Source organism: Salmo salar, chromosome 05, assembly GCF_965601325.2.
Source record: "Salmo salar chromosome 05, fSalSal1, whole genome shotgun sequence".
NCBI lineage: Eukaryota > Metazoa > Chordata > Actinopteri > Salmoniformes > Salmonidae > Salmo > Salmo salar.
In genome coordinates, this window is record NC_138295.1 from 80,456,383 (window position 1) to 80,470,000 (window position 13,618).

Below are 13,618 nucleotides of genomic sequence, written 5' to 3' on the forward strand. Positions count from 1 at the left end.
GTATGTCTCTGATGGAAAATGGAAAAGTGTGAAACAGCACCAGTGAGAGGAGTCTACTCAGATTCACCGCTTTGATTACCGCAAATCGCAAACCCTGGGTGTGTGCCTGGATACTGGAACATAATAATGATGAGGATAATACATACAGTACATATCTAATGCATTGTCTCTAGAGCTGGAGGAGGGAGATGTGGTCTACATGAGTCTCCCCTCAGGCAGTGGGCTCTTTGATGATACTGATAACCCTAACACTTTCCAGGGCTTCCTGCTCTTCACTTTGTAAGGGAACCACCATGCATTCTGTAATGAATTCAGATGTCTGATGTTAGCTGCTCTGGGTTCAATGTTCCTCTCTAACCAATAAATAAACAAGCATTAAAGACAAACAATTAAAATGATTATCTTTGTATTATTGACAAGAGAAGAAGAATGGGTGAGATTTGAGAATCACAATCCTTGTAAAGCCAGTTGTAACCACTGGTAAATTGTGTATCCTGCTTTTTTTCAGCAGTTTGGCCTTAGTCCTTGGGAGTTATCAATGCTGTCAACAATAAAATGCAATGTAGATTCTAGAATATTTTCACATCACAGAAAGGAATAAGAAACCAACCTACCATAGCAGACATTACAGCATAATAAATGTATAAATCCCATACATTACCCCATATTGTTATTCAATTGGCATCTGTGTTTACATAAACAGTGCTGAATGGGAATTTAAACGATAGATTGATAATGCTGAGTGTACATCGAGGTTTCCTATTGGACGCTGCAGTGATTGGCTCTATCATGGACGTAATGGGCCATTAGGAGAGAGGAGAGGAGACGGGCGAAACCAACAACAGACACATTCATCCCTAAACTGGGATATTATTACATTATTTTAACATTAAATCCAATCACTTGGATTATTATGGACGTCTCCGTTTCCCACAAGATTTAGGTGAATTGGCAAAACAGATCGGTTCAGTTACAAATCTTTCAGTTACAATCTTCCAGATTGGTTTAACCGAGGCTCATTCGTTTGACCGCACTGGATCCCGCTCCTCTCGCGCCCATTCACACTACGGGAAATAGCCTACGACACACTAAACAACCGCGTTGAAAATATTCTGTAGTGATGCGATTGATGTCCAGTGATCAGGCTCCGTAAAGAAATGCTCAAATACAACCAACAATGATGATTCCGTCTCAGTTCTGTCTCCTTTAGACCGTTTTTATACTCCCTTTTTGGCCATGATTTTCCTGCGCAGCCTGCTGCAGCTGGCGGTGCTCCTGGTCCAGGGCAGTTGGCGGGGGGTAGCGCCGAGCCCCACGGATGAAGGCGCACTGCGGGCGAGCCACGGAGACCACGGAGAGCCGGGCCACAAGGAGCCCCATAAGGACTCATACAGTACGTTCGCCTCGGAGTTCCTGGAGTCTAGACATCTATCGGATGATGGTGAGAAAGGGATACAGGATAGACCATTTCTGAACGAGGAATGTAGCTTACTGTGGCCTTCATGGTCATCAAGGCAGTGTTTATGTGTAGGCCTTTTCTTGATGGAAATCAGAGGGCGCATCTACATATCTGTGGTTGAGACGTAATTCGTAATTAATTGGCTATTTATGTGATGATGCGCAGGTTGACAGACCGAGCGTACAGTGTCTTACTTCTACCCGAGTCCACTCATGCATAGATCAGGACCCTGGCCAGCTACCGCCAGCTACCCGCAGCTCCCCGCTCTGGCTCTCACTGGCCGGCCTGGAGATGGGCGAGCATTGGGCGAGCACATTAAATGTTGTATATTATTAGATTTTAATAAATTAACTAAAATAACATATTTCAAACTATCCCAATGTTGTTATGAAACGTGAAGGAGCAGTTGTGCTTCCCTGAATGCACATTAGGCTGAAACCCACCAAATGACATATGGTACAACTTGTAGAAGATGACTAGAGGCAGGTCAGTAGCCTAAACATTTCTTATGTGGTGTGTGTTCTCCAGGCTACCCCTTCCCCACCGCCCCTCCTGTGGATCCCTTCGCCAGGATCAAAGTCGTAGACTGTGGAGTCACCAAGGGCTGCATAAGGTCAGTGTGTGTGTGTGTGTGTGTGTCCAGGGGTTTCTCTGTGTACTGTGGTCCCACTCTGGCAGATGTGGGAGCACATCACTCTGAAGAGGTTACATTTCTTAATCTGTGTGTGTGTGTGTGTGTAGGTATGGGAAGCCGGGGTGTGATGCAGAGACGTGTGACTATTTCATGAGTTACCGGCGGATCGGGACAGACGTGGAGTATGAGATGAGTGCTGACACTGACGGCTGGGTGGCTGTAGGCTTCTCCTCAGACAAGAAGATGGTAAGGGACCGTATCTGTGTGTGTGCGGGCATAGGTGTGTGTGTGTGTGTGTGTGTGTGTGTATGAGCATGCGTGAGATCTGTTCTTACACTAAATTTGCTTCCAACAATTGAGTGGGTAAACCTAATAACCAACATTTCTGCAATGATGTTATTATGGTATTATGTTATTAGGTTATTGTGTTATTAGGTTATTGTGCTATTAGGTTATGTTATTATGTTATTTGATTATTATGTTATTAGGTTATTATGTTATTAGGTTATTATGTTATTAGGGTATTATGTTATTATGTTATTAGGGTATAATGTTATTAGGTTATTATGTTATTAGGTTATTGTGTTATTAGGTTATGTTATTATGTTATTTGGTTGTTATGTTATTAGGTTATTAGGTTATTATGTTATTATGTTATAAGGTTATTGTGTTATTAGGGTATTATGTTATTAGGGTATTATGTTATTATGTTATTAGGTTATTGTGTTATTAGGGTATTATGTTATTAGGGTATTATGTTATTAGGTTATTATGTTATTATGTTATTAGGTTATTATGTTATTAGGTTTAACCATTCAATTGTTGGGAGCATATACAGTGCCTTCAGAAAGTATTCAGACCCCTTGACTTTTTCCACATTTTAAAGTGAACACCGACAAAACAACAAAATACAAAAAAACGAACGTAAGTTCTGCAGGCTATACAGCAGCTATACAAAATCAAGATCCCACAAACTAAGGTGGGAAAAAGGCTGCCTAAGTATGATCCCCAATCAGAGACAAGATAGACAGCTGCCTCTGATTGGAAACCATACCCATCAAACAAAGAAATATAAAAAATAGAATGCCCACCCAAATCACACCGTGACATTATTACATTACAGCCTTATTCAAAAATTGATTAAATATTTTTTCCTTCATCAATCTACACACAATACCCCATAATGACAAAGCACATTTTTTTTGTTGTTGTTGCATATTTATAAAATAAAATAAACTGAAATATAACATTTGCATAAGTATTCAGACCCTTTACTCAGTACTTTGTTGAAGCACCTTTGGCAGCGATTACAGCCTCGAGTCTTCTTGGGTATGACTCTACAAGCTTGGCACACCTGTATTTGGGGAGTTTCTCCCATTCATCTCTGCAAATCCTCTCAAGTTCTGTCAGGTTGGATGGGGAGCGTCGCAGCACAGCTATTTTCAGGTCTCTCCAGAGATGTTCGATCGGGTTGAAGTCTGGGCTCTGGCTGGGCCACTCAAGGACATTCGAGACGTCCCAAAGCCACTCCTGTGTTGTCTTGTCTGTGTGCTTAGGATCGTTGTCCTGTTTGAAGGTGAACCTTCACCCCAGTCTGAGGTCCTGAGCGCTCTGGAGCAGGTTTTCCCAAGGATCTCTTTGTACTTTGCTCCGTTCATCTTTCCCTTGATCCTGACTAGTCTCCCAGTCCCTGCAGCTGAAAAACATCCCCACTGCATGATGCTGTCACCACCATGCTTCACTGTAGGGATGGTGCCAGGTTTCCTCCAGACATGACACTTAGCATTCAGGCCAAAGAGTTCAACATTGGTTTCATCAGACCAGAGAATCTTGTTTCTCATGGTCTGAGAGTCCTTTAGGTGCCATTTGGCAAACTCCAACTGGGCTGTCATGTACCTTTTACTGAGGAGAGGCTTCCGTCTGGCCAATCTACCAGAAAGGCCTGATTGGTGGAGTGCTGCACAGAGGAACTCTGGAGGAACTCCGGAGCTCTGTCAGAGTGACCATGGGGTTCTTGGTCACCTCCCTGACCAAGGCTCTTCTCCCCCAATTGCTCAATTTGGCCAGGCAGCCAGGTCTAGGAAGAGTCTTGGTGGTTCCAATGTCACGGGCTGGCTCGAAAAAGCAGGAGAGGTAGAGTCAGGCGCAGGAGACAGAGAATTCTTGACCACACTTCTTTATTCAAGAAAACTGGATGTGGTCGCCAAAAATATAGGGACGCAGCCCTTAAATTATTCTGCGGTGGTGAACACAATGAAACCAACCACAGGCAGAGAAAAACCAACACACGTTCCTCAAGCACATAAACCGGACAAGAAACACAATCACGCACAAACACAGACATCCTACGCTAAACTAAATAACCCCCCAATACTAATGACTAACCCAAAACAGGTGCGTGCCTACCTAGACCTAACCAACAGAAAGTGAAACAAAAAAGGATCGATGGCAGCTAGTAGGCCGGCGACGACGACCGCCGAGCTCCGCCCGGCCGAGGAGGGGCGCCACCATCCGTCGGTGTCGTGACATCCAAACTTCTTCCATTTAAGAATGATGGAGGCCACTGTGTTTTTGGGGACCTTCAATGCTGCAGAAATGTTTTGGTACCCTTCCCCAGATCTGTGCTTGACACAATCCTGTCTCTGAGCTCTACGGACAATTCCGTCGACCTCGTGGCTTTGTTTTTGCTCTGACATGCACTGTCAACTGTGGGACCTTATATAGACAGGTGTGTGCCTTTCCAAATCATGTTCAATCAATTGAATTTACCACAGGTGGACTCCAATCAAGTTGTAGAAACATCTCAAGGATGATCAATGGAAACAGGATGCACCTGAGCTCCATTTCGAGTCTCATAGCAAAGGGTCTGAATACTTATGTAAATAAGGTATTTCTGTTTTTTATTTGTAATAATTTTGCAAAAAAAATCTAAAAGCCTGTTTTCACTTTGTCCTTATGGGGTATTGTGTGTAGATTGATGAAGGAAATGTTTAATTCAATCAATTTTAGAATAAGGCTGTAACGTAACAAAATATGGAAAAAGTCAAGGGGTCTGAATACTTTCCGAATGCACTGTATAGAGTGTGGGACTTTCTTTGTTTTGATACAGCCTACTCTTGGTTAGTCAACAGCACCTCTACAGACATTTTGGGTCAGAGTCAGCTCAGGCTTTTACTACATCTGGTACACATGAAGTCTGCCACGAAAGGCACATCACAAAAACAAGGCTGATTGGTCAACCTATCCTTCATGCTGATTGGTTCTCCTCACCCCTACCCCTCTCAGGGAGGAGATGACGTGATGGGCTGTGTCCATGACGATAATGGGCGTGTTCGTATCCATCACTTCTACAACGTGGGCCAGTGGGCCAAGGAGATCAAGAGGAATCCTGCCAGGGACGAAGAGGGCGTGTTTGACAACAACCGTGTGACCTGCCGCTTCAAACGGCCGCTCTACGTCCCTAGAGAGGAGACACTGGTGGATCTGCATCTCTCCTGGTTCTACCTGTTGGCCTGGGGGCCTGCTATACAAGGTCAGTCAAGGACTGTGTGTGTGTGTGTGGTATTGTGTGTGTGCAGAGAGTGGATGTGTGTGTTTATTAGTATGTACAGTCCATTCGGAAAGTATTCAGACCCCTTGACTTTTTCCACATTTTGTTACGTTACAGCCTTATTCTAAAATGTATTAAATTATGTTTTTTCCTCCTCAATCTACACACAATACTCCATAATGACAAAGCGAAAACAGGTTTTTAGACATTTTTGCAAATGTATTCAAAATAAGAAACTGGAAATATTACATTTAAATAAGTATTCAGACCCTTTACTCAGTACTTTGTTGAAGCACCTTTGGCAGTGATTACAGCCTCGAGGCTTCTTGGGTATGACGCTACAAGCTTAGCACACCTGTATTTGGGGAGTTTCTCCCATTCATCTCTGCAGATCTTCTCAAGCTCTGTCAGGTTGTATGGGGAGCGTCGCTGCACAGTTATTTTCAGGTCTCTCCAGAGATGTTCGATTGAGTTCCCAAATCTGTGCTCTTTCCGAATGCACTTTACATGTAAATTATTTCCCTACCCTTTTTCTCTTACTCTCCTCCCCCACTCTTCTCTTTCCTCCTCTCCTCCAGGTTCCATCACACGTCATGACAACGATGCTCCGCCAGTCTCCGATCACATGATCAGCATCTATAAATATGAGGACATCTTCATGCCGTCTACAGCCTACCAGACGTTCTCCTCACCCTTCTGTCTGCTGCTCATAGTAGCCCTCACCTTCTATCTGCTGATGGGCACCCCCTGAGAGAGAGGAGACGAGACGAGAGAGGAGACGAGATGAGAGAAGACAAGAGGAGAGAAGATGAGAGAGGAGACAAAAGAGAGAAGAGAAGAAACGACCAATTAACCCAGAGAGAGGAGAGAAGAGAGGAGACGAGAGGAGAGAGGAGACGAGATGGCAGAAGAGAACAGAAGAGGAGAGAAGAGACGAGTAGAGACGAGAGGAGACAAGTGAAGAGATGAGAGGAGACGAGGAGAGAGGAGACGAGGAGAGAAGTGGAGAGATGAGAGGAGACGAGGAGAGAAGTGGAGAGAAGAGGAAAGAGACAGCAATAAGACTGAGAGTTCACATTGTATTTCTGTCTGCCACACCCTCAATGCAGGGTGCTCTTTACACAGAATTACACTATAAATATATATTAATAAATATATACAGTAGGATACTATATATAATTTACATTGAGGACTCATCAGGAAGCTTGCAAATCATTCTGAAAATTGTATTGTGCTACCATAACAACATACACTAACCCATTAGTCAGAATATCTGAAATACTGTATGTGTTTCTAGAGAACAGTAGCATAACCTTTAGTTTTAGTAAGGTATTTCATTTAGTGTATTTATGTTTACGACAGTAAGGTATTACACTCCTGACAACAAGTATTACTCCAACACATGTGGCGAATCACAACTGGACCCTGAATATGTGAAGAACCTACGGACACGATACAAGGAGACATTACACACTGGGACAGACTACTGAGACTGGAGAGAGACTTCACTTAGAGAGAACCATCCAGATTGATGTGAGCCAAAGAAAAGCAGACAGCTCATAGTTTATTATCCTGCTGAAACATACTGCTTCTGTATGCAGCCATACTTTACACAACACTCATTCTCCACAGGGGAAATACAGTATTAGTAGTAGTAGTATTATAGTATTTGTATACAGAAACTAAGACTAGGTGGTTGAACAGATGTTTTGTTTGTTTGTTTCAGCCCCAGTCTCACTGTGTAACACTGAACTCTATACTGTTTTCCACAATGCCATTTTACATGCTGATGATTAAGACAGGGTTCTCTTTTCTCTCTATGTGTGAGAGGGTCCATTTTCTTAGGACTGCTTTATTTCACCACATGCTAGGTCATGTTTCATTTGCCTGTGGCGAGGTGTGTGTGTGTGTGTGTGATAACTGTTTGCTGACGATAGGGCAGCTGACTGTATGATTGATGGCGCATGATTCCTTTGTAGATATGCAATAACACACCCATCAGCACTGAGGCTGTAGTGGACATGATGACAGCCAGGGACGGGGGCTCTGTCTGACAGCTTGCCTTGGCCCTGCAGCATATGGCCTAAAGCTGAAGGAATCTATGGCACAGAGTCCAGTTGTATTTGTACCGTTCACTGAACCGTTGGGTTCCATGGAAATGCTTCCTCGCTGAAACAGTGTCTAGTGTCCAACATGCAAGTGTTTTTGTTATCAATAAAGCTGTGTTCAGTAATAAATACACACCAACATGTTGTTTTCATCCCTGTGGGTCATGTGATGGCTCTGTCAGCTGCATCATGTGCCCCTCAGGCAACATACATTTCATCTGCAATCTAATGAATTTACAATGAATCACACAACCATACAACATCTGTGTGGGTTGCTCAGGGCTGGGAACAAACCATACAACATCTGTGTGGGTCGCTCTGGGCTGGGAACAAACCATACAACATCTGTGTGGGTTGCTCAGGGCTGGGAACAAACCATACAACATCTGTGTGGGTCGCTCTGGGCTGGGAACAAACCATACAACATCTGTGTGGGTTGCTCTGGGCTGGGAACAAACCATACAACATCTGTGTGGGTTGCTCTGGGCTGGGAACAAATAATGGGCATTGACATATTTTTGGAAAAGCAGCACATTCAAAATAATTCCAGATAATAGAGGATAGGGATAGACTACAGATATCTGGGTAACACTTCATTTTAAAAAGATCCTTATTACAGTGTAATTACAGTGTAACAGGTATTGTAGTTAATTGTAACAGCTCATAGTTACAGTGTAACAACAACATGTAACTAGGAGTAATTGAGGTATGCAATTACAGAGGTGCAACAATTAATGCTTGTTACCATGCTTGTTACAAATGGGCAGGTATCCACTAAATTCACCAATTTAGAGCTTCGCTTCTCAGCTGCATACAGTTACAACTGTCACAAAGGTTGTGATTCCTCGTGGATGCGCTGGGTGTCAGAGATAGCCTATGCTCAATAGCCTCTAATTACTTAGCGTTGAATGTGTACTGTTCTAACTACATCTCCACTCAGTGGTGTTGCTAGCACCTGCCCCCAAAATAAAGTGTTCCATCTGGGTTAACTGGTAAGAACAGATCAGAACAGATCAGTAAGTCAACCTCACTGACTGGGATCTAATATGGGTGGTATCGCAGATGTGGAAAAATACACTACTTCAAAGCATAGTACATGTAATGTTTTCCTAAGTACAATGTAATTACTAGTTGTTACACAGGATTTAGCTAGTTAAAATGAAGTGTATCTTGAGGGGTACTTAGTTGTAATTAATGTGTACTTATACAGTACACATCCTGACAACCTGGCCCTCAAGCTTCTGGAAGTTTCAGTTAATTTCACAGAAATTAAGTGAAACTTCCAGAAGCTTTAAAATAAGGGCCAGGTTGTAAGGATGTATAGTGTACTGTATAAGTACACTAGTGTGTCAAATAGTGTGTTTTTCCTCATCTGGGATGATCAAATTAACCCAGATGGTACACTTTATTTTAGTGGCAAGTGCTAGCAATAACGTTGAGTGGAGATCTTTTTTCAACAGTACACATTCAACGCTAAGTAATTAGAGCCTATTGAGCATCATCTCTCTGACACCCAGCGCATCCACGAGGGATCACAACCTTTGTGACAGTTGTAACTGTATGCAGCTGAGAAGAAGCGAACCACTAAATTGGTGAATTTAGTGGAAACCTGCCCATTTGTAACAAGCGTGGCAACAAGGATTCATTGTTACACCTTTGTAATTTCAGACCGCAATTATTACCGGTTACATGTAGTTATTACAGTGTAACTATTGGTTGATACAGTTAACTACAATACTTGTTACAGTGTAATTACACATGTAATTTCACTCTAATATGGGCACTTAAAATGAAGTTTTACCTATAACTGTTTTGTAATGATAGGTGATGCAAATATGTGATTACTTTGCATATTTCCTAGGTGACAGCACGGACATCCTCAATTCGTGGTGATTCTCTGACAAAGGTCTGTTTATTCAAGTTTCTGTGTGTAGTTCAACTGGGCATTCCAAAGAGTAGGCTACTAGCAGCAAACTAAGCAGTGAGCACCGCTCTCTCTGGCACAGCTCTGTCTGGCACCAGCTACAATACCCATCATACCTTGCGACGGTTACGTCACCAGTACGTCTAGTGTTGTGTTGTTCCTCATGTGTGATAGCGGTATCAAACATACTGGAAACTAACGCTCCTTCTTCCGTCTGTGGTGGTATTGGGTGGATCCGCAGGAGGACGCAGACCGAAGCGGATTCATTGAAGATGGCAGACGAGGAGGACTCGGGGCCGGAGGCAGAGCCGGCTCCTTCCTCTCCCGCGGAAACCCCTAGTTCCGCCCGGCCTCACTACGTCTCGTTCTCCGAGAGCGTCCAGCCAGCGGTGGGCATGATGAGCCAGCTACTCAGCCAGCCTTCCTCCCTCAAATTCGACAAGAACATCAAACAGGCCTTCTACAACACAGGAGCGATGATTTTCGTGGCTATCTGTTGTGGAGCGGCTGTGCTAGTCTTCTTTATCCTGGAAGCCTTTCTGAGACCACTGCTCTGGGCCGTTCTCTGCGGGACCTTCCTCCACCCATTCAAACACTCCCTAGCCCGGTTGGGACGCTCCTGGCTCAACGGCCTGCAGGACACCGGGACGCCGATACTCCTGGGGACGCTGCTGGTCCCGGTGTGGTGTTTCAACCACGGAGTGGATTTCCTGGGGGGTCTGGTGCTGGAGAGGCTCACCGTGCTGCTGGTGATCGGGGCGGGCGCGCCACTCATCTACTTCTTTTACCTGTTCTGGAGCGTCATTGGCATGCAGGTGATCATCGGGCACGTGTGTGACGTCATCGGGAGCGCGCTGGACTGCTTCCACTCTGTGTGGGTGAGTGACAGGGACACTACTGACGCTGAAGGAGGAAGGCCCCCACAACAATAAGAAAGGCTTTTCCAATACTGTAGTCTACAACAGGATGGATGGGCAGGTGATAAGACTGCAGCCCTTACATGAATCAAGTACTCAGCTAACTACATTTAGATTTCCTGAGACCTTTCACAGGCCTTGGCTTTGTGTGTGTGCGTGTGCGTGCGTGCGTGTGTGTGGATATTAGGCTACTGTCCATAACTATGAAGAATTTCCTTAAACTCTTTATAAAATAGATAAAGAACTCTTATAAAAGTACATTCTGCTTTTTCTCTCTTTCTACTCCCTCCCTCATCTTCCCTCTCTCTCTCTGCCCCCCCCCCCCCCCCCTCTCTCTCTCTCTCTCTCTCTCTCTCTCTCTCTCTCTCTCTCTCTCTACTCCCTACCTCATCTTCTCTCTCTCTCTCTGTCCCCCTCTCTCTCTCTACTCCCTCCCTCATATTCTCTCTGTCTCTCTCTCTCTCTACTCCCTCCCTCATATTCTCTCTGTCTCTCTCTCTCTACACCCTCCCTCATATTCTCTCTCTCTCTCTCTCTCTACTCCCTCCCTCATCTCTCTCTCTCTACTCCCTCCCTCATCTCTCTCTCTCTCTGTCCCCCTCTCTCCCTCTATTCCCTCCCTCATATTCTCTCTGTGTCTCTCTCTCTCTCTACTCCCTCCCTAATCTTCTCTCTCTCTCTGTCCCCCCCTCTCTCTCTACTCCCTCCCTCATCTTCTCTCTCTCTCTGTCCCCCCCTCTCTCTCTACTCCCTCCCTCATCTTCTCTCTCTGTCTCTCTCCCTCTCTGTCCCTCTCTCTCTCTACTCCCTCATCGTCTGTCTCTCTCTACTCCGTCCCTCATCTTCTCTCTCTGTCTCTCTCTCTCTACTCCCTCATCGTCTGTCTCTCTCAACTCCCTCCCTCATCCTCTCTCTCCCTCCCTCTACTCCCTCCCTCATCTTCTTTCTCTCTCTGTCTCCCTCTCTCTCTACTCCCTCCCTCATCTTCTCTCTCTCACTCTGTCTCTCTCTCTACTCCCTCATTGTCTCTGTCTCTCTCTACTCCCTCCCTCATCTTCTTTCTCTCTCTGTCTCCCTCTCTCTCTACTCCCTCCCTCATCTTCTCTCTCTCACTCTGTCTCTCTCTCTACTCCCTCATTGTCTCTGTCTCTTTCTACTCCCTCCCTCATCTTCTCTCTCTCTCTCTCTGTCTCTCTCTCTACTCCCTCATTGTCTCTGTCTCTCTCTACTCCCTCCCTCATCTTCTCTCTCTCTCTCTCTGTCTCTCTCTCTACTCCCTCATTGTCTCCGTCTCTCTCTACTCCCTCCCTCATCTTCTCTCTCTCTCTCTCTGTCTCTCTCTCTACTCCCTCATTGTCTCTGTCTCTCTCTACTCTCTCCATCATCTTCTCTCTCTCTGCCCCTCCCTCTCTGTCCCCCTCTCTCTCTCTACTCCCTCCCTCTCTGTCCCTCTCTCTCGCTCTACCCCTCCCCCATCTTCTATCTTCCTGTCTTCCTCTCTCTAGGTGATGGCAGTGGTGTTGGGGTATGTGCTGGCTGTAGTCTGCAAATGGAGCCCCGGTACAGAGAGATACCTGAGAACTATGTCTGTACCTGTCTGGACCATACTACTCTTCTACCTGGGTGAGGAGAGGGGGAGAGAGGGAGGGAGAGAGAGGAGGAGCTATGTGAGTGAGAGCCATGCCTGTACCTGTCTGGACCATACTACTCTTCTACCTGGATAAAGACAGGGGAGTGGAAGAGGGAGTGGGAGAGGGAGGGAGTGGGAGAGGGAGTGGAGGTAACTTTGTAGGTATTTATGTAGTAGCACATTCTGATGAGAGCTGAAGCACTGCTAGGACAGAGGTATTTACAGGGGGGGTAGTAGTACATTCTGATGAGAGCTGAAGCACTGCTAGGACAGAGGTATTTACAGGGGGGGTAGTAGTACATTCTGATGAGAGCTGAAGCACTGCTAGGACAGAGGTATTTACAGGGGGGGTAGTAGTACATTCTGATGAGAGCTGAAGCACTGCTAGGACAGAGGTATTTACAGGGGGGTAGTAGTACATTCTGATGAGAGCTGAAGCACTGCTAGGACAGAGGTATTTACAGGGGGGGTAGTAGTACATTCTGATGAGAGCTGAAGCACTGCTAGGACAGAGGTATTTACAGGGGGGGTAGTAGTACATTCTGATGAGAGCTGAAGCACTGCTAGGACAGAGGTATTTACAGGGGGGGTAGTAGTACATTCTGATGAGAGCTGAAGCACTGCTAGGACAGAGGTATTTACAGGGGGGGTAGTAGTACATTCTGATGAGAGCTGAAGCACTGCTAGGACAGAGGTATTTACAGGGGGGGTAGTAGTACATTCTGATGAGAGCTGAAGCACTGCTAGGACAGAGGTATTTACAGGGGGGGTAGTAGTACATTCTGATGAGAGCTGAAGCACTGCTAGGACAGAGGTATTTACAGGGGGGGTAGTAGTACATTCTGATGAGAGCTGAAGCACTGCTAGGACAGAGGTATTTACAGGGGGGGTAGTAGTACATTCTGATGAGAGCTGAAGCACTGCTAGGACAGAGGTATTTACAGGGGGGTAGTAGTACATTCTGATGAGAGCTGAAGCACTGCTAGGACAGAGGTATTTACAGGGGGGGTAGTAGTACATTCTGATGAGAGCTGAAGCACTGCTAGGACAGAGGTATTTACAGGGGGGGTAGTAGTACATTCTGATGAGAGCTGAAGCACTGCTAGGACAGAGGTATTTACAGGGGGGGTAGTAGTACATTCTGATGTAGTTTCAAAAGGAGTTTACTGTTCATTATTCATCACACTGCCATACGCCCCTCTCACCATATACCCCCCCCCCCCCCCCCCTCTCCCTCATGCCTCTCTCTCTAGTGTCTCTGACTGGCTCGTGGAGAGTTCCTGTGTTTGTAATCGTGGTCACGCTCCTCATCGTGGGCTCTCAAGAGAAACCACCTGTCCCTGGTAACTCAGGTGAGCTGTCAGGACAGGTGTTGTCGTTCGCTGCTAACACCATC

General features: G+C 45.4%; 2 protein-coding genes across 3 annotated transcripts in view; both read left to right on the forward strand.

Moving 5' to 3' along the window:
- Window positions 1–936: 936 nt before the first annotated feature.
- Window positions 937–7,886, forward strand: frrs1l (ferric-chelate reductase 1-like). The gene is made up of 5 exons (XM_082975635.1): window positions 937–1,441; window positions 1,988–2,072; window positions 2,201–2,339; window positions 5,379–5,625; window positions 6,222–7,886. The coding sequence occupies exons 1-5, from the start codon at window positions 1,237–1,239 to the stop codon at window positions 6,392–6,394; spliced, it is 849 nt and encodes a 282-aa protein (XP_082831761.1). The 5' UTR covers window positions 937–1,236; the 3' UTR covers window positions 6,395–7,886.
- A 1,867-nt stretch (window positions 7,887–9,753) lies between these two features.
- Window positions 9,754–13,618, forward strand: part of LOC106606105 (transmembrane protein 245) — a 53,765-nt gene continuing 49,900 nt past the window's right edge. The window contains exons 1-3 of one of the 2 annotated variants that reach the window (XM_082975633.1): window positions 9,754–10,553; window positions 12,098–12,215; window positions 13,476–13,618. The exon at window positions 13,476–13,618 is cut by the window's right edge and continues 73 nt beyond it. In XM_082975633.1, coding sequence (XP_082831759.1) covers window positions 9,948–10,553; window positions 12,098–12,215; window positions 13,476–13,618 — 867 coding nt within the window. In that variant the 5' untranslated portion in view covers window positions 9,754–9,947. The remainder of the gene's footprint in view (window positions 10,554–12,097; window positions 12,216–13,475) is intronic. The other variant, XM_082975634.1, reaches the window with a different exon arrangement.